Below are 20,693 nucleotides of genomic sequence, written 5' to 3'. Positions count from 1 at the left end.
AAGCCAGCCTCAGCAATGGTGAGGTGCTAAGCAACTCAGTGAGACCCTGTCTCTAAATAAAATACAAAATAGGGCTGGGGATGGGGCTCAGTGGTCGAGTGCCCCTAAATTCAATCCCTGGTACCTAAATAAATATTCAAAATGTTTGCATGGCCTAAAAAGGAAAACAAATAAACAAACAAAAAAACATTAATGTGGTTAAACCACTCACAATCCAGGAGAAAAGAAAAACAGGCAAAGGGGAAAATCTTTTGGATCCGTGGCTCTCAGCCAGGGCAACATGTCCCCCAGCGGGCATGTGGCACTAACTGGGGACAGCTTTGGTTGTCACAACTTGGAAGTGGGTTCAATCTAATGGGTCTTGTCCTGACATACATCACACCTCTTCTGACACACAGGACAGCCCTTGAAACAAAGAATGATCCACTCAGTGTGCACCATGCTCAGACTGAGAAACTCTGTTTAAGACACAAGAAAGGACAATCTCATCTGCAAGCAAAATGCAAATTCACACTCCAACCTATCAGAGAGTCAGAAATCAAAATGTCTAATAATCTATATGGAAAGAGTATGGTGGTAGAGACAATCTCATGTCGTGTTGAAAATGTTAATTAGTTCCACTTGTATACAGAAAAATTGGTAAATATCTTCATATAGATAATCTGACAAATATCTGTTAAAATTAAATATGTACCTACCCTTTGGTAAGAATTAATCCTTAGATATTTACAAGGATTTACTAAAACATTCACTACTGACAGCAGTGTGGGTAACGGCAAAAGTTGAAAAGACAAATGTCCAATAACTCACCCAGGTTAACAGTTTCTAATACATACCTAAATGGAATATTATGGAGCCTTTAAAAAGAGCAAGGCAGATTTATTCGCAGTGATTTGTATTGTTAAGTGAACAAAGCACAGTGCAATAAATAAAATATTCTAGCAATTTCCATGATGTCACACACACACACACACACACATACACACACCAGTACATTCAGATTCCAGGAGAAGACACAGAATTTGGAAAGACTCTTTGCTTCTAGGAAAGACAAGGTATTTAGAGAGGATAGAAACAGGAGGAAATTCTACTTTTCAGTCTATAGTAAAATCTTTTCTCCCGTTTAAATTTTGTGCCATGTATTATGTATTTCAAAAAAAAAAAAAAAAACCTGTTAATTTTGTCTTTTTTTTTTTAATTTTGTCTTTTTAATATGACATACAAATCAACTTTTTACAGAATACTACCTTCAGGTATAAGCGACTGTAATTTCAATATGAGGTAAGGGCCAGTCAGGAAGCAGGCACATTCAAATAGGGGAAAATGAAGATGTCTAAGACAGAGGCTCTTGACGTAGGTACAGTGGCAGTTCTGGGAAACTCACCGTGAAAACTCTGAATGGCAAAGCTGAGAGCTGGCAGGAACAGCATCCCCAACTGCAGCTGTGACCTTGAGAGAAGGACACAAAGAACTCCAGAGACACTGCAGGAGGGACCAAGAGTGGAACCCAACCTCTCTCTCTTCCACCCTCCAGTGTCCTCCTGGGAAAGGGAGCCACTCCCTCCAGGGAGGAGGGTGGTGGTAAACACCACACCTGGACTGCAGTGGAAGCCTGCCTGTCAGCCTTTTCCTTAAATCTACCCAAAGAAAACACATTCAAGGAACTGCTAATCCAAGTAAATAAAGACAATCCTGGGAACTGGCCACAGATAAATGAACTCGAATATGTATCAGAAAAATAACCTCTTCAATTACTATAAAAACTATTTTCCTTAAGTTTAAAATTGGCTTATGACTTTTTCCTCTAGTGAGGTCATTTAAATTGTTTCAGCTCAGATATTCACTCTTGAACCATCCATGTGCCGAAGTTTGTAAAAGGACCCGAGCTAGCACATTCTATGGCATGCAGGTTCTCATTTCAGTTTTCTTTAAAAAAAAAAAAAAAACAAAGCAACTCAGCGCTCTCCAACCTTCCTGGCCCAGCCCAACCCCATCCTTTCATCCCACTCCAAACAAGCTGTGCTTCCTTCGGGCCACCATGGAGTCATTCTGTTTCTGGCCAAACTCTTCTGAGAACTTGGATTTTTAAAACTAAGCAAGAAAAATTGAGAGTCATTTGTACGCTAGTCAAATGTTTCAAGGTCTTTAGTTTTCTGATCAAACTTGACAGGCCGACAACACATCACCACACCGTTTATCATTAGAGTTGAATAAAATCATCCTTTGATTCAAAGTGGAAGGCAGAGCCAAAAAAAAGTACAAAAGGGAACACACTGTACATGCTTAGAAATCACAGTGTTTTCAGAGTAAAGCACACGGAGGATAGTCTAATCCCATTTACACTCTATCGTGTTCCTCCTAGATGGGTTTGATATTAGTAACGAAATAGAATTTTAGGATTTCCAGGGATCTCGAACCTCTAGTCCCTGAACTCCTCCTTCTATAGATGAAGAAATTAAGACTCAAAAATGAGTCTTATCCAAGTGACTGGACCAGAACTCAAATCTCCCAAAAGATTAACAACAATATCAGCCTGAGATAATGCTGTAATTTGTGGCTTGCTAAATGGAAATTCCAGTCTTTAAAAAATCAACTACAACAAACCCATTCATGACTCAGCAAAAGACCTAACAGACATTTCTCCAAAGAACACATATAAATGGCTAATAAGCACATGAAGAGGCCCAACATCCTTGATCATTAGAAAAATACAAATCAGAAATGCAGCCATGAATTACCACTTTATACCCACTAGGAAGGATATTCCTTAATAAATAAATAAATAAGAGGATCTCTAGAGCAAGGCCAATGGGGAAGTAAAATGGTACAGCCTCTATGGAAACAGGTTGATAGTTCCTCAAAAGGTTATGCACAGAATTAGCATATGAGCCAGAAATTCCACTTCTAGGTACAGGTTGAATATCCCTTATCCAAAAAATCCAAAATGCTTGGGAAATGTTTCAGATTCCAGAAGCTTTTTTTTTTCATATTTGCATAGGTTTTACTGTTTGAGAATCCCTAACCTGAAAATCTGATATGTTCCAAAATCCACAACTTTTTGCATGTCACGTTGGTGCTTAAAAAGTCTTAGATTTTGGAGCATTTCAGATTTCAGATTTTCAGGTCAAGGATGTTCAACATGTAAGCCCAAAATAATTCAAGGCAGGGACTCAAACAGATACTTGTATACCAACTTTCATAGCAGCATGATCTATAGTGGTCGAAAGACGGAAACAATCCAAATGTCCATTGATGGATGAATAGATAAAAAGGTCGTATATTCACAGACTGGATTATTCAGCTTTAAAAAGGAAAATCTGGAACAGGCTGCAATACGAAGGAACCTTGAAATCATTTTGCTAAGTCACATAAGCTAACTATCAAGAGATAAATACTGTATGATTCTACTTATGTGAATCACTCAGAATACTCCAATTCATAAGAGAAAGGAAGTAGAAGAGAGGCTACCAGGGACTTGGAGTGAGAGGAATGGGGACTTTTCATTTAGTGGGTGTGGGTTCTATTTCAGATGACGAAATCCTGCAAATCGGTTGTGAGCTAGCTGTACCACACTGTGAAACGTACTCACATCCACTGAGAAGTATACTTTTAAAATGATGAATTTCATATCATGTATATTTTACCGCAACTTTCAAAAAACAGATAATTGGGGCAGGAGAAACCTTTGTAAATTGTGGGTTTGGTGTCTTATAAGCAATAAAATATAATCTTCTCCTATTGACAGAATTAACAACAGGCATTTCATTCAAGTAAAAGGCACAAAAGACACAATTGTGAAAATTCCAAGTTTCCTGGGCAAGATGACCAAAACATAAGGAAAATTTGCTCCACGAGGCTGTGAGCAGGTGGGGGCAATGTCTTTTCCTTGCTCTCCAGGGCCGATACTCAGTCCAAAAATAAATGCTTTAAGAACAGGATATACATCATTGTCCAGAGAACCTAGAGAGTTTTGGCCCCAAAGAAGATTTTTTTTTTTAAGCTTTTCTTGAACTTTATTGAAAGCACATAGACTATCAGAGTTCAGTCATTAGTTCTAAGGTATTTCCTCTCACCTCAGCAGATTGTGATAAGCTACCAAAGCTACATATTATTGAGCATATATATATATATATATATATATATATATATATATATATATATATATATATATATATACACATATATACACACATATATACACACTTTATATTCACAGGTCATAAGGAACTAAGGGGTGGAGAGAGTGAATGCTTAAGGATATGGTGGCTCACCTTTGGTAACTGCAATTAATGTTATTTTAGAGATAATTTGATAAATACTTTTTCTTTCTAGTTAAATGGTGGTACTTATAGTGTTGAGCAGTCCTTTTGTTATGGATATATAGATACCCAAATTCTAAAACACTTTCAAAATACATACTGTTTTTCCTATTTAATATGACTAAACAAATGAAGGTGTTCTGAAATGATGATTACCATGTCTGCCATTTGTTCTGATTGTCACTAATGTTTTAACAATAGTAATATTTAACAATCCAGCCAGCTCCATAGCTGATTTTAAGAAATAAGGGATCAAGTTCTCATCCACTAGTTATTCTAACTCTAATTATAAAACATCATTTACAGTCCTGTCCTAACTCTGAGGGTTATTTTCAATAATAATTATTATTATTATTTTCAATAATTATTTTCTTTTTTTAAAATTTTTATTGTTGGTTGTTCAAAACATTACATAGTTCTTAATATATCATATTTCACACTTTGATTCAAGTGGGTTATGAACTCCCATTTTTACCCCGTATACAGATTGCAGAATCACACCAGTTACACATCCATTGATTTACATATTGCCATACTAGTGTCTGTTGTATTCTGCTGCCTTTCCTATCCTCTACTATCCCCCCTCCCCTCCCCTCCCCTCCCCTCTTCTCTCTCTACCCCCTCTACTGTCATTCATTTCTCCCCCTTGTATTATTTTTCCCTTTCCCCTCAAGAAGATTTTGTTTTTCAACAAGCTAAAAGTCAGACTTTTAAAGCTTGGATTTTTTTTTTCCCTCTTTCAAACTTGGCAAAATGACCCTTCGAACGGCATGTGTGAAGATGTTTGGGTTAGAAATAACAAAACCATACCCTCCCAAGGTGCTAGGTTTATTTAATCATGCAATGATGCTATCGTTCAAATAAACACACTCAGCATTCTCTCCTATTGCAGCAACCATAGCTCATACGTGTTGCACGTGAGCGTCCACAGTAGCAGCGCTAAGTGTTGAAAAGTGGTTTCTATTATACAAGCACTTCTACAGTATCCAAAAGACACCTTCTGTTCTGTTTTCCCATTTGTTATTTCTAGCTTCAATGTCCAGAGAAAACCTGTAGTAAAAGTCAATCAAGCCAGCTGGTTGAGTGACCCTGAATCCCATACCATCTCTGCCTTGCATCCTTGGAAATCCATGAGCTGTATGTTGTGAAATGTAAATCAAGCCTCCAGGAGCCCCAGCTTAGTTTGCTTGTACTCAAGTACAAGGATGGGTAAAGGCAAGCTGGGAATTTGAGGGCCACGCCTGAAAGAGTACAAAATGCAGGCCGTTCTGTTTTACAGAAATCACTTGAGGCTAAAAGGGAGGGTTTTTTATGGACCTGTACAAAATGTCAGAGAGGGTCTAAGATGTCCACAAAGAAAAATGGCAATCCTCTGAGCAGGGTTTCTCCACTTTGCCACTCTTAACTTTTAGGACCCAGATAATTCTTTGCTATAAGGAATGTCCATGAATTATTAAGCTGTTTAGATCCCTGGCCTCTACCACCCCTTAGATGCCAGGAGCACCTCCCCATCCCACCCCAGTCTGGACAACCAAAAATGTGTCTTGGAGTTGCCAAATGTTTCTCCTGGGGGTGGGGGTACAAAACTTCCCCAGATTGAAAAACATTATTCTATACAGTTCTTCCTCTTCCCATGTGCATTATAGGTGTGAACTGGACATTTCAGAGTGACAGAGGGAGCTGGCACTCAGCTCTAGACATGTTTGTGGAGGCAGGTGATAGAAAAGAGAATGAGAATCAGGAATGAGAGACAGAATCTAGTTATCAAGAGCCTGAGTGGGAAAGCGGAAGCAGCCAGAATAAGGTGAAGGAAGGCAGTAGGGTTTGGGTGGCACAGGGAAGAAGTTTCAGCTCTACTACACTAGCTCATGAATTCACCTTCACTCTTTTATTTTCTGTTAATTCAACTGCTGTGTGTTCAAGGTTCTCTCATGTTCCTGGGTCAAAATCGGGACACTTCAAGCAGGCAAGTTCAGCATAGAGATTTGATATCAGAAAAGACAATGGCTTTGTAACAGGTTTGGATTAATTGGTATTAGTCCAAAAAGCCCTTATCTCAAATTAAAGACTGTATATTCATTCATACATTGTTGAAATGCTTACTATTAATCCCAAGCAAGACTTGAACACAAAGGATGAGAATATGCAAACAATATGTCCCCTTCTGGATCTCCTGGAAAAACTCAAATATCTGTAAACCAACAGCATCATCCTTCCAAGTCAGAGCACCTCACACAGGCAGTGATGTCTCACTGAATGCTGTAAAGACAAGGGAACTCTTTGGGCTACATCCCAGAGCTGAGGACAAAAGGAGGTCATCGTCACTTCCCTTCCTAGGATACTGGCTGGGCCATAGAAATTAGGTTGTTCTGCTACAGCAGAGAAGGTGAAAAATTCTTTGGAGAGCTTGACACATGTCTGTTGGAATTCAAGGTGAACAAAGAGACTTTCTGACTGTCTTGGGAAAAATTCTGAAGCCGGCACACTGAAGCAAGATGAATAGTAGGGTGAAGAGACAGGGCAGCCAGCACTGTCAGCATTTGGTGTGGTAAAGATGCATGAGGCCACCAAAGGCTTGAGCTATTCTGGTGGTGCTGTGCCCAAAAGGCTACCTGGCAGGGTGAGGAAATCTCAGCTGTAAGAAAGACAGGAACAGAAAAAGGAAATTTGCAAAAAGTGGACATATTTCGATTATATGATTCTCTTCTGGCTATTATAAAATCATTTCCTAATAGTATTAGGTTCATATAGAGAACTCAATAAGTAATCATGAATTCATGACAATAATGTATCTTTTTGAAACCATTATTCTTCACGATTAATATTTTAGACATTCCTGACTCAAAGGACAACCCACAGGCAAGTCACATCGCATCCCCTGGGAGATTGTTAGAAATGCAGGTCACCCAGAACCTCTAGCAAAACACAACTGGCTACAGCTCTTTCTCTATGATGAATGAGGAATCCTACTCAAATGATCAGAGAGAACCACAACAGCCTGCCCAGTGAGGATGTGCGAAGGGAGGCAGGTTGAAAGATACGAGAGGCCTCCCACTTGAACCCTGCCCACATCTGCCTGGGGTGCATCAGTTGGACTCAACACTGACTTCTTAGAAGGACTTGTTAGGAAATGAAGATAAAAGCAAACCATTCACCAGCCACCACCAGATTGTTAGGTTTTCTTGTCTCAATTTTGTCTTGAGGGAGGGAAGCAGGGAAGGAGGGGTCTAAATCAGGCCCTGACTCAGCTGCCGTTATTGCTGCAGACCCACAGACTTCCAGCACAACCACCACTGGAGCTGATCAAATTTCAAAAAAAAAACCAGCAAACGTGGAACCTAAGGTCCGGCGTCCCTACCCGGCTTCTAAGATCAACTATTAGCCAAAATGGACACGAGGAGTCCCTGGTACAGTATATTTTTTAAGAGTTAGTTTTCTTAAATGAGATCCCTCAGAATTCTAAGATTTTCAAGAACCTGCCAGGTAAAAGGAAGAAACTCTTCTTCTGGCAGAAAACCATCTATAATGTGATGAAGTTTGACAGAAGGGAAACAGTAATTACTGTAAGAACAGCCGAGTCAGAAGTCTTTTACCAAATAAGGCCATGATTTTTGCAGTGAGTGTATTTCAATGAAAGGACATTTTCAACCTGAAGATTTAGCTTCTTTTTTGGAAAATGGTATAGAACAAAAGTAAATGTTGAATGTGGATTCATCTATTTACCAAGTACACAAGTTAGGCATGAATGTTATTTTTTTTTCCCCTATTCCATACAATGGCATGATTTTCTGGGCACATCATGGAATTTTCAGATGTTTCTAATTACCCTCTGTGTACACCCAATAAAACAGCTGGCTCAAGATGTTATTAATACCACAAGAAGATCCAGAGGGCTCATAAATCACCCTTTCTTCAGAAAGGGACAATGCAGTGGCAAAAAGTGACACATTTTAATTCTTGCTAAATAAGGTTTTAGCTAAGAATGTTCTCGAGTGCACTTCCTGATTTGCCAGGAAAAGGGCAGTGGTCGGCTTTCCTCCCTGCCAGAGACTTTCATGTCGTTTCCCTTTTACCTCTTCCAGGAAAAAAATCTGATGAAAATTAAACCGAGTTTAGGAAAACTTAGAAAGTCTCTGTAATCCAGAACAAATTCTCATTGAATCTGATGGGCATCTGAAGTCTGGTCTCAGAGTGAAGAAACCTCTCATTAGTGTACAAAAGTTGTCGTTGTCGTTGTTGTTTTCCCACCGAATCTTTGGAGGAGCCAACGCTGCAGACGGGCCAATTTTTTCAGTCATGATTGCATGCGTCTAGATTCAAGATAACGACGTTGAGCAGTAAACCGTTCCTTAAGCCCAGACCCTTCCAGTACGTAGAAACACTGAGTTTTAATAAGTGTATCAATGACAGCATTGCATGAAATTGGCAACGGAGGGGCATCTGGCTCCTCTAATTTCTTTCACTTGTGATATAACTTGGGAGAACGAATCTCCAACTTCCTAACGTTATTCTTCCCCCATTTGGTAGTTATTTTATTTTCCTGGACTGCTTAGCCTAAAGATGATTGTGTGGCTGCCCTAGAAACATTTTCACATCATCTGTGATGTTAGTTCCAGGAGGTTTTTCCAACAACACACAAATTCATTCTTCCTTCCCCACTTGGAAAAAAATCTATACATACCTTGAGAGTTAAACGTTGGTACCAATATCGGACATATCCGCTAGGTGCAAAATCAGGCCCCACTTGTATGCCAACAAATGCTGTAGGTATATACTGTGTCATGTAAGTGAGATTACAATAGCTATTTGGTAGGTCCAGCTTCCTTAAAATTTACCCTAAGCTCGAAGCCCAGAGGTCAATACACCACTGACAGCAGAGTAAAGAGAACAAAGTAGGATTAAATGTTACAATCACACATCACTGGAGATGCCCCCATCTATTCAGGTTGATTATTTTTCCTCCTGACCACAGCGTTGGGTTCCAAAAGTACTTCCAACCCTTGCCAGCAGGTTTGGCAACAGAACTTCCTGTGTACACAAGTGAACTCCTCGAGGAGGAGCATGATACAAGGCAGAGAGGACGCAGTGCTACAGCATTGCCGTGGCCACATGGTGATGCCACCTGACAGTATTCTGTGCAAAGTCTAACCTCCCGAGAGGAAGCTTAGATGCAAACAAGTATAGAGATTCCATGCACTTGTACCAGATGCCAAAGTAAAGGAGTGACAGAAACATTCTCTGTCTTTCTTTACAGTACTGTGCTCTCAGAATCAGTAAATAAAGGAACCTCTGTCTCTGGGGTACACAGGAGCTCCAGAAGCTACAAGGACCCTATCCAAGCTCCAGAAGCTACAAGGACGAGCCTCCACCCTCCAGGCCTCCACTCCACAGCACAGGAGTTACAGCTTGCAAATTAAGAGGATTGACTGCCTACAGAAAAAGACAAAGGTCGTCAAATCCATCCAAGGAGCCCACAGCCGGCTCTTTCTAAGAAAAGTCAGCCCTTATCCTATTCATTTTACCACCATGGCCATTGAGAATCAGAGAGATGAAATCACAACTCAGAGTTCTGGAGCCAGTCCAGAGCACACCTGAGCTAGACCACCAAGTGTCAAACGACATGGTAAAGATTGGAAGGATAACAAGAAAGGGAGAAAAGAGAACTGCACTTTTTTGAAACAGAACTTGGGTTCTTCCTTACAAGACTGTCAGCATTTTAGTAGACGCAGGAGTGGGACCTGGAATTCCATGTCTGGAGGAGCAGCTGGACACAAGGCATGGAAATCTAACTGAATCTTGCCCTGAGTGGAAAGTACATTATGGTCAGTGCTAAAAACTTACATCCAGGTGAAGTATTATGAGGGATCCCTTTTATCATGCATCTTGTGGTCAGTGTGCCCCTAAACTCTACTGAAATTTCTCAATTGATTATTTTCCTTCTGGGAATAATGATGATTTTACTTGTCTGAGAATTAAGGATGAACCGTTGCAAGAGAGGTCTCTGCATGCCTGCATGATATAGGCACCAGCGTTTACAATTTGGTGTCAACAAAATCCACCATTAAGCATCTCCAAAGTGAGGCCCTCTGGCTCAGGGAATGCCAAGATGGAGTAGACAGGCCCCTGTTCTCTAGCAGTGTACAGTACAGTGATGAGACAGTAGAGTAACAAACAAGGACCATGAGGCTCTGTAGCATGATCATCACTTGCCTGAGTCTCACAAGGAAAGTGGGTGACAGTCCAGGCAGAGTGGGTGGGGAAAAGTGCCCTCCAGGCAGAGGAAGCCATGTGAATAGAGGCATAGAGGGCCTGGAGCACTAGGGACCTTTGGTATCCCCGAGGCTTAGCTTGGCAGAAAGACAGCATCAGGTGGATAAAGGGACACAGCCAAAGTAAAGGCTGGGGAGCCAGCAGCCACTGATCCTGGAGGGGCCTGGATGCTAACACCAACCAGTCTGGCCTTTTCCAAAGAGCATTTCATGTGCCCAAACTGACAGACCAGGAAAGAGTACACACTTTGTGACTCTGTTAGCCTCCAAGGAAATTTTAAAGCTTATTTATTCCAGGCTAGCCTAGACAACCCTGGAGGAGCCCCCATCCACTCCCAGGAGGCAGGCCAGGCGTGGCTTAAAGGGCAATCTAGCACATGGGCCTCTCTCTCAGATTTAGCCAACGGCTGAACCCTTTTTTACCTAAATTAAAAAAATAAATATTAACTGTCCTGGCTACAGACATACTTTCTTAGCCCACCACCCAGACACCCCTTACCTTCAACCAAATTGGATTTTGTTCTCTCCAGACTTTCACTCTTAAAGTCAACCAACTGTCCTGCCTTGTCCTTCCTGACCCCAGAACCATTTTTCCACACACCTCTCCTCCACCCAGTACACTCCCATGTCTCTCTGTCTCAATCTCTCTCTCTCTCTCTCTCTCTCTCTCTCTCTCTCTCTCACACACACACACACACACACACACACACACCCCAGGTAGGACAATTTTATTTCCCTGCCTTAAAAGAAGCTTCATGCCCAAGTCATATGATCTGTCTTATGTGAAAAGAATGTAGGAGAAAGAGGGGACAGTTTGGTGGCTTGTTTTCATCTCTTTATTATAAATCACCAAGACTTCTACAATAATCCCAGGATGATTTCCTTCTTGCACCCCAAGGACAAGAACTGCTTGCCTCCATCCTCTGTGGATAAGGCTCTTATCCATGGATCTTATCAATTCAATTCCCTGATACGATACACATCGATAAATTCTAACCCAAGATGACATACTGGAAAAGTCTGAATGGACGCTCCTAACACCCGCCTTTTAGACACGCTCCATGGTGTAGACAAAATTAAAAGCTCAGTCACACTGTTCAGTGATCAAGTTGCTGATGTTCCTTCACAGGGCTCTGTCCTCACTTCACTTAGGTCTCTGCTCAAATGCTGTCTCACCAGAGAGGCTTCCCTGAGCTGTCAAAATAGTAATCTGTGTCCCCCACCGACACTCCCCCCTGTCTAGCCCCTTTCTTGATGTCATCTCCATAGTACTTACCACTACCATATGACATTATTTCATGTTTCTTACAATATATTTTTGGTACCATACATTTGATAGTAGTGTACATACGTATTTCTACTTTTTAAATTTTTGATTGTGGTAAAACACGTGTAACCTAACTGGACTATCTTCACCATTTTTGAATGCACAGTTCATTTAGCATAAAGCACATTCACATTGCTGTGCATCAATCCATCTCTAGAAAATTTTCATCTTACAAAACTGAAACTCCATACTCATTACACAACCCCCATTCCACCCTCCCTATAATCCCACCCCAGCAACCACCATCCTACTTTCTGTCTCTAAGAATTTGACTACTCACAGAGTGCAATCACACAGGATTTGTCTTTTTGTGACTGGTTCATTTCACTTATCATAACATCCTTAAGGTTCATCCATGTCACAGATATATATATATATATATATATATATCTCATTTTTAATGGAGAGCAAGGACTTTATCTATTTGGCTCACTGCTGTATCTCAAATACCTAAACCAATCTCTGGCACATAGTTTGTGCTTAGTAAATATGTTAAATGAATGGATGTTCCAATAGCCTTTTGTGGGTGCTCTAAATATTCTGTTTTACTATATCTACTTGGTGTTAGAAAAATAATTTGATAAGACTGACTATATTTGGGAGTAGTTTCTTTGACAAGTTTTAGGCATTCTAAATTGCCCTAATGCAATAGAATACTAAAATTACTTTCTTTTAGTATTATATTAAATTGTCTCTAAAATACATAAGATCCAGCTGTGAAATTCATTGAGGGTAAAATGTAGTCACAAATTAATCGGAGTGGCCCACCAGCATGTTCACTGATTTCTTGATAAACACCAGGGCCTCAAACCATGATGAAAGGCAGAGGTGAATGACCTGGTGTTTGAACTAAGTTGCCAGAAAAAAAATCTAAATGCTCCCCGACCTCCAGCTGTCACATCAGTTTATCGAAGGCATGGCTTAGAGGAAGTTTTCTTCCCCCTTGTGAAGATAACCAACAGAATGAGTTTAACAACGTGAACTGCTTGTGCTCCTCAAGCATTGCAGTGGCAATTGGTTCTGTGCAATCGCTGAGATTTCCAGTGCAGGGCACCAGACGAGCCTCAGGAGAGCTGAAGGAGGCTAGAACGGGCACTCAAACAGCGTCTGGAAACTGGTTCCCCACTGAAACACCAAGAGGGCACCTCACCTTTTTCAAAATAATCCATATCAATATCTCCTTTTCAAGGAACTTTATTACTAAGTACTGAAAGAGTGGAGTCCAAGCTTAAAATTCCAGGTACCCTCCCAGACCCGTCATCTACTATGAAGTATAACAGCTCTCAATTCCCCCAAACCACCTACACCTTCCTCTTTCCATGCCCAGTTCTAATGGGTTAATCCTTCCTTCCCATATCAACTTTACCTCTTTTTCCCCATCCCTCATCCACCTTTACTTCAGGCTTTCTGATATTTCCAGTTGTCCTCAGTAGTCGATGGCTGGGCCACAGCATTCACTCACCATGATGTGCTCAGGAGGTGGGACAGCATGGTGGACTAACAGAAGCACTGCATGCTCTTTCATCTCCTCTCAAAGTATCCTCCCTAGGAGGAACTGTTACCACCCTGCCAGGCTCCTGGTAGGAGCTTTCTTCCTTGACTTAGGGCTATTTATATATACTCTTTATCTCCTCCTCAAAACATAAGCTCTTTCAAGGCAGATTTATGACTTGGCTATCATGAAAAATCTTAAACCATGTTTTATATATAATCACTTAATATATGGTCATGGGGGTAATGTGGGACAGCCAAAGACACCAGAACATTAGAATAAGAAAACTAACTTAAAGTGCTCTTAAACAGTAAAGGGCCTTACGCATGCTAGGCAAGCATTTTACCACTGAGCTACATTCCCAGCCCTAAAGTTATCTTTAATCAAGCCACAAAAGCCTCAGTTCTCATATTTGCAAATTATGGATACTACCACTGACCTCTCTCATCAAATAAAATAACACATAGGAACATAATTTTTAAACTATCAAATACGTTTTTATAATTATTCAATTGGTGCTCATGGAACTTGAGTCCTTGGTAATTCCTCAGAGAAAGTAGCATCTTATGAACCAAATGTGTTATTTCAGAAGTCATGACTGTTTTTCTATGTCTCTACAAAAAGAGTTTTGCTGAGTGACTGTGTGATTATCTTTAAAATACTCTAGTTGTGATAACATGAATTCTTATGTTCTTCTTGTGAGAGGAAACCTAGACTTCATCAACAACTTAAAAATCCCAGAAGGTCATCTTTATTACATCCCTATGAAATGTGAAGAATCCATTAAAACAATATTGGTGAACCTGCTGGCCCACCCAACTGGGGAAATGTTTCCATTTCTTAAAAAGCCAGGAAGGAGGAGAACAGGGAGAAAACAAGCTCAGACTGCCGGGGAGGAAAAAAAAATCATTATAAATAGAAGTCTGCTTTTTTGGAAATATCATTTAACATAACTATTCTGTACATAATAGCAATATCTCCATATCACCTTTCATGAAAGAGAGTTAATCTAGAAGAGTACTTCTCTTGGAAAACACCTTCACTGAGGCCTCACTTTTAGAGTCTCACTAAGTGGAGATTCTACTTATTGTTTCTCCCACTGAATACTCAAGGAACAGAGACCATTAGACTTCAGGATCATGAGAGAAGAACCCGCTGCCTCTCCCATCTAGATAGTCCAGGCACAGTCACTATGGGGCAGAAGATGCCCCAGAAGCAGCATGGGCGAAGGAGGGCTCTGCCCATGAGAACCTCTGTACATCTATTAGTGCCTGAATAGCATGAGCCTAGGCCCAGAACAGGAACAGAGCTGACCCAATGGCCATCATGAATTCAAGATTTGAACCCACATCCATTGGATTCAGTTGCTTTTTCTCTCTTACACCATCCAGCCTTCCAACAAGACCCAGTTCCATAAGCCCCTTCAACATATCCCTCCCACACATTGTGGTTAGACTCCAGGCAGAAAAGTAGAGATGCCATAAGCCCTAAGTTCTAGTCTTAGCTAAGTGCCTCTGTGTAACTAAGGCCAGCTCACTTAACCTTCTGTGCCTTAGTTTCCATATTGAAAAAATGGGTGACGATAAGATCCATGCCACCTCCCCCCTCAAAAATAAAACATGTAAATCACTCTGCAAATGTTCAAAATCATTTCTGTTGTTCTGATTATCAAGATGAATTACTTAATATTAAGGTGCCTTAACTAAGGAGTCCATATGATTTTCCTTGCATTATTTGGACTCCTTGGTGCAGGGGTCAGCAAAGGACAGAACTCAGCCAACGCTGGCCCACCGACTGTTCTGGCAGCACAGCTCTGCCCGTTCTTGTGCTTATTGTCTCTGGCTGCTTTCTCCCTACAATGGCAGGGTGAGCAGTTACAACAGCGACTGCAGGACGCACGAAGTCTAAACTGTATTCTAACTGGCCCTGTACAGAAAGTTTGCCAGCCGCCACCCCTTAGAACCCTTAAACATCAACGGCCAAAGAGAGTTACTAACAAATTATAATAATTTGAATCTGCCTCCAACTATACTTCTTTGCACATATCTTATTTATCAAAAGATGTAACATATTATAAACAAATATATAAGAAAGAAAAACGAGTTAGAAAACTACCCTTTGTAAATAGAAAAATCATACTAAACTCATCCAAAAATGATCCTACAAATGAAGTTTTTCTGAATCTTTGAATGATCACGATCTGTAACTTTGACAAAATTATCATTCTACAGCAAATAAAAATCACAAAACTTGTCCCTCCAACTATCTAATATTTGAACAAAAATATAAACAGGAGAGGGAAATAGTTCAGGATATGAATGAAATGCTTCCCACGATTCCCATTGTGAAACAACATATTGTAAACGGGTTTTTTTTTTTTTAAGTTAACTTTTAAAGTTGCAATAAAACATTTCTTAAAAAAACCAAACTGCTCCGCCAATCCTTTTGTGGAAGGCTGAGTTCTGCTTTTGAAAATGCTTTTTGTGAATAATTTTGCTCCACTTTGTGTTTTGAATAGGCTGTGTGTATTCTGCTCCTAAACATCTGGTTGGATGCCAGAGAGGAAAGTGTGCACCGTGTTTTAACAAGCAGACTTCCTCTGTTTCTCAAAGCCTTCAAATATTTAGTTTCAGAATGAATACACTGTAAGCCAAAAAATTACCACCCATTGGACTGCTCTGCCGCTGCTACTGTAAAGACACACCATAAAGACAAGAAAAAGCAGACACAGTTGGCGGTGGTGGATGAGAGGAAGCAGTGAGTGAGTGAGTGAGAAAGACAACCAAGAAAAGGGGGGTAGCCACTAAGCTCAGAATAACCTATTAGGAATTACCTTATCCCTTCCTCTCCTAGTCTATAACCCTCCAAAAAAAAAAAGGCATTATTACTTATTATTACTTATTGCTTATAAAAAGCCATAAGCTCTCAGAGGCAGACTGAATTTTAGAGGTCACTAAATAATTTTATGGATGAGAAAACCCAAGGCCCAGAAATATCAACTGGAATGCCCTGTGGGTGAGCTGTGAGCAGCAGGACCAGGACCAGGACCAGAGCCCCGTTTCCTGATCGTCAGTTCAACACTTCCCATTAGACTCGGCTCCCTGCCCTGCTAAGCATAATATGCCATTTGGCATCTAACGGCTAAATTCTTCTTAAAATATGTCCAAAGTACGCCTATCATAGCCAGGAAAGTCACAATACCCTTCTTAAATCGTATCCAGGGGCACATGCTTTTTCCAAGTACAGACGAACGAGAATATTGCTTCCGCCTCCTAAGGATTAGGATTCGCAATACAGCAGAAGAATAATCAAAAGAGCTCATAAGCTTGGAGCTGCCCTTTGTATTTTGTCTTGATGGAAATCAGTTTGAAATAGACACCCCCTTTCCTTCACTCCCCCCCCCAAGACAAACAGTCCCAAGACTAAACAGCAATATTCCATAAAAAGACTAGATCTAGCCAGTGTTATTATCTGTCTGACATTTGGGTTATTCTTGTGAGTAACTCGTAAAGTAACGTGGGTGTCTGTGATTATGTGAGTACATATGACAAACCATAATTGGTCAAAAAATAATAAAAGACATTTTTTTTCTGTGACAAAAATACTGTATTGCATGACAACATGGCACTATGACAGCTTTCAGTAGACCGCAGTACCTTCTCCATTTACGAAAAAGTAAAAAACAAAAATTTACAAAGACACAAAAAGCTTCTGTTGCAGTCGGTCACTACCAGTTCATATTTAAATTAATTTACTGTTGTTCAGTGCTGGCCATACTCCACTAGTATCTCCTCCCTCAGATCCATCAATTTATCAATTTATAATTCAGTCTCATGATATAAAGCAGAAACGTGGCAAAGGATGCCAGCCTGTATCCCTTTTTCTACAACCAAAGCACAGGTTTTTGACAATTTTTAAAAAGTTTTTTTAAAAGAGGCTGGTTACTCATAAAGTGAAATTCTAAATTTCATCACCACCTTCCAAATTGTGCATTCGTCAAATTTAATGCCCATTCTGTTTAGCAAGGAGCTGATAAAATTTGCAGCTGAGCAGTTACAAATTGTGCATTGGGGGTCTCAGTCTAAAGCCTATGCCCTTCTGTTCTCCTCTATAGATCCCCATCACCACATGGCTGGGGAAATGCTAAGCAGTAAGGGGAAATATCCTAGTTGCCATCTCTCTAAGAAACCAAAAGTCAGGTTAGCAATTATTCCGAAAGTAATTCAACAGACCTAGTGAAAGAAGCTTATTTGTACTCGTAGACAGAAACATGTTCGGGCAGGCAGTGTGAATGCAAGGGTGTCTAAGTGCTACAATCTCATAAAACTCTGTTCGGGAAGGACAGTCAGGGACCGTGGAGGAACTCACCCACTCGGAAGTTCGTGGCCGTCAGGGTGTCGGCAGCATGGCCATTCTCACTAATGAGAGTGGTGGTGTTCCCCTTCTCGCAGCTGTTCTGACAGCTGCCCTTGGTGCAGGTCACTTTACAGATGCTCGGAGTAAAGACCACCTTGATGCGGCCAGTGTGGTTACTCACTAGGAGCGGAGGCAGGGAGAAAAAGAACAACAAACACATCAGCTTAGTATCCATGAACTTGCCTTGGAAGGCTTAAAAAAAAAATGAGGGGGAAAAAAAAAAAGAAAAGAAAAGAACGGAGCAGCAAGAGGGGGAAAGAGAGAGCCCACAACCCGACAGGTTTAAGGAAGAGGGAAGCCTTCAGTGTTCGCTGCTCTGTATCCAGTGGTGTCTCTGAAACAGGAGTAGGGAGCTTAGCAAACAGAACTCTGGGATGCACTCCAAAACCACATTTGAAGTCGAGTCACTGGAGTGGGATTACTAACCACAATGCTGCACTTTATTCATGGGCAGACAAAGAGCAATACCGAGGGCACGAGAGATTAAAGAGCCAACCCTGACAGGCAGATGTAATGCAAAGAGGTTGGCCACGCACCTAGTGGTGAATAAACTCTTGTATCCTCAACTTGCATACTTTCCCTGTTTCTCCACTTATTAAGTCACTTTTTGCAGTCCGACCCCTGGAAATGTTTTAGGCATGCGGCATGTCTGAAAACATCTGTCTCAAATCTCCTGGCACTCTCAGCTGAAGTGATCAAATCCTGTGACGCAGCTGCGGGAGCCCATTGCTTTTTCACAACTCTGGGGTGTTATTTCTCCCTGTGAATTTATGCAACATATATTTTGTTTTCCTGTGAACAGAACCCATCTAAGAAAAAGTTAGGACAGGTCTGAGGGATAGAAGGTTGCCTCCGGTAAAATACCATCCTTCAGCTCTCAAAACTGTTATTCACAACGTACCTGAAGCAGGTATTGCTTTCTCTCACAAGGTCCTCTCTTCAACACCAAATGCTATAACCTAACCATAGCATTTGGTAGCACAGCATCCCAAAATCGGCACTCAACTAAAAATACATTCTGGCTTGTCATCTTGGCTCAACCTTGGTGTGACTTTGGACATGTCATTTCCCTTTTCTCCAAAACATGAAGGAATTAATCAGAGCTGACATTTTCTAGCCAGCTCTGATGTTCAAAGTCTCTATCAGAAATCAGCAAGCTATTGGTCCAGGGGGCCAAACTGAGTCCACTGTCTATTTTTGTAAATAAAGTTTTATTTGAACACGGTCACGCTCATTCATTCCTATATTACTGTCTATGGCTGCTTTCATACTACAGGAGCACAGCAGCATCACAAGACACTGAATGACTTCACCCAGACCTGCCCTTCACACTCAGGTCCCAATCTAAGCCCTGGAAGGCTGCAATACAAAAGCCCTGTTTCAACTTCCATGTGTGTAATATGCCCCCAGCGTAGGCCTTCCTCTTTCCTGGGACCTAAGCAGAAAGCAAAGATGTCGGCGTGAGGCTTTAGGTCTGGTGACAAATAGCACCCTTCCTGCTGCCACTCTGTTCCTACAGTGGCCCAAGGGGAGACTGGCTCCAGGCCAACCTTTCCATTGCCATCTCTGCCCCCCAGAAAAGTTTCTCCCCCTGGGTACTCCTCTGGTTTGGCCAGTATTACATTTTCAGAAAACCATCCAAGATGCCTCTAGAGACCCACAACCAATTAAACCGTGGTTACAATCTGAGCCTGGAAACAAAACTTGAACCAAAGAAGCCATTAGAATTTCAAGGTTGGAGTAGGGACTCAGAACTTTTCGGGCACAACCATTTTGTATCCACTGTACATGTTCTATGTACCAAGTGATCAGCCTTTATTTGAATCTCTCTCATGACAGGGAGTTCATTACCCACTAAACCACATTCTTGGTACAGGGGCTCCTAGCAAGTGTGATTCTTCCTCGAGCTGAAAGACTTTCTCACAGTAAGTAACATTGCACCCATTCATTCTAATGTAGTTCCTCACAGTCTCACAAGCTAACACCTCTTCCACGTGACAGCCCTTCAAATAGTCAAAGACAACTGCCACATAATCAAAGAAGGCTAAAGTCAGAGGGAGTTGAAGCCACTGGCTGGGCTGGCACTCTTAAAATGGTTCCTCCAGAGGAAAAATTCCGTCCATTCTTTTCTGCTAATTTTCCAAAAGAAGTTTCTCCTTCCCCTGTGAATATAACTCTGGGGATCAAGAAGGGTTGTCTGAAGTGGGGAAACATATTCTAGTGGCCAAACAGGACTTAAGCACCTTGCAAAATGGCCCCCAACAGGAACATCTTCCAAGGCTTTTTAACTCACAGGTTAGCAAACCTTTTCTAGAAAGGGCCAAATAATAAATATTTTAGCACTTCAGGCTAAAAGGACACTGTTGCAACTATTCAACTCTGCTTTGGTGACTGGAGAGCAGCCTGTTAAAAGCAATATGCAAATTAATGGGTGTGGCTGAGTTCTAATAAGCCTTTATTTAAAGAAACACAGTTTGCTGCCCACTGCTTTTAATGCTTATATGACATTTCAAATTATCTATAATTATTACCTTAGAAATTTTTTAATGCAATAAAATACTGTTCCCAAAACCAGGCAAATTTTACTAGTTCAATTTTTTTTTTTTTAACAGTAGCACAAACAAATCAGCTTAGGCTCTGTGTTGTCAGACTATGATTAATAAACATCTTGAGGATGCTCTGTGTGTACAAGTGTGTGAAGCCCAAGGGGGTGGGGGGAATATGACATCTTCCCACTTCAAAAGAACATAAACTTCTATTTCTTATGGCCTTGGCACAACAATGAAATTAGAAGCCGTCTGCCAACAATTTTGTCTTCTCTGGCATTAACTCATAGCACCAGCAGCTGCCATACAGATGCCCTGTCACCT

The 20,693-nt window shown here is 41.0% G+C and overlaps 1 protein-coding gene across 6 annotated transcripts in view; it reads right to left on the bottom strand.

Annotated features, from left to right (window-relative positions):
- The window catches only part of Ltbp1 (latent transforming growth factor beta binding protein 1), a 401,517-nt gene that overhangs the window by 219,199 nt on the left and 161,625 nt on the right, over nucleotides 1-20,693 (bottom strand). For 4 of the 6 annotated variants that reach the window (XM_027933415.2, XM_071601479.1, XM_071601480.1 and 1 more), the window contains exon 5: nucleotides 17,776-17,943. In XM_027933415.2, coding sequence (XP_027789216.2) covers nucleotides 17,776-17,943 — 168 coding nt within the window. Of the gene's footprint in view, nucleotides 1-17,775; nucleotides 18,170-20,693 lie in introns of those variants that run through there. The other 2 variants (XM_027933416.2, XM_027933418.2) reach the window with 1 other exon arrangement.

Source organism: Marmota flaviventris, chromosome 14, assembly GCF_047511675.1.
Source record: "Marmota flaviventris isolate mMarFla1 chromosome 14, mMarFla1.hap1, whole genome shotgun sequence".
NCBI lineage: Eukaryota > Metazoa > Chordata > Mammalia > Rodentia > Sciuridae > Marmota > Marmota flaviventris.
The sequence above is the reverse complement of the archived record's forward strand: the minus strand, read 5'-3'. Positions and strand labels throughout refer to the sequence as shown.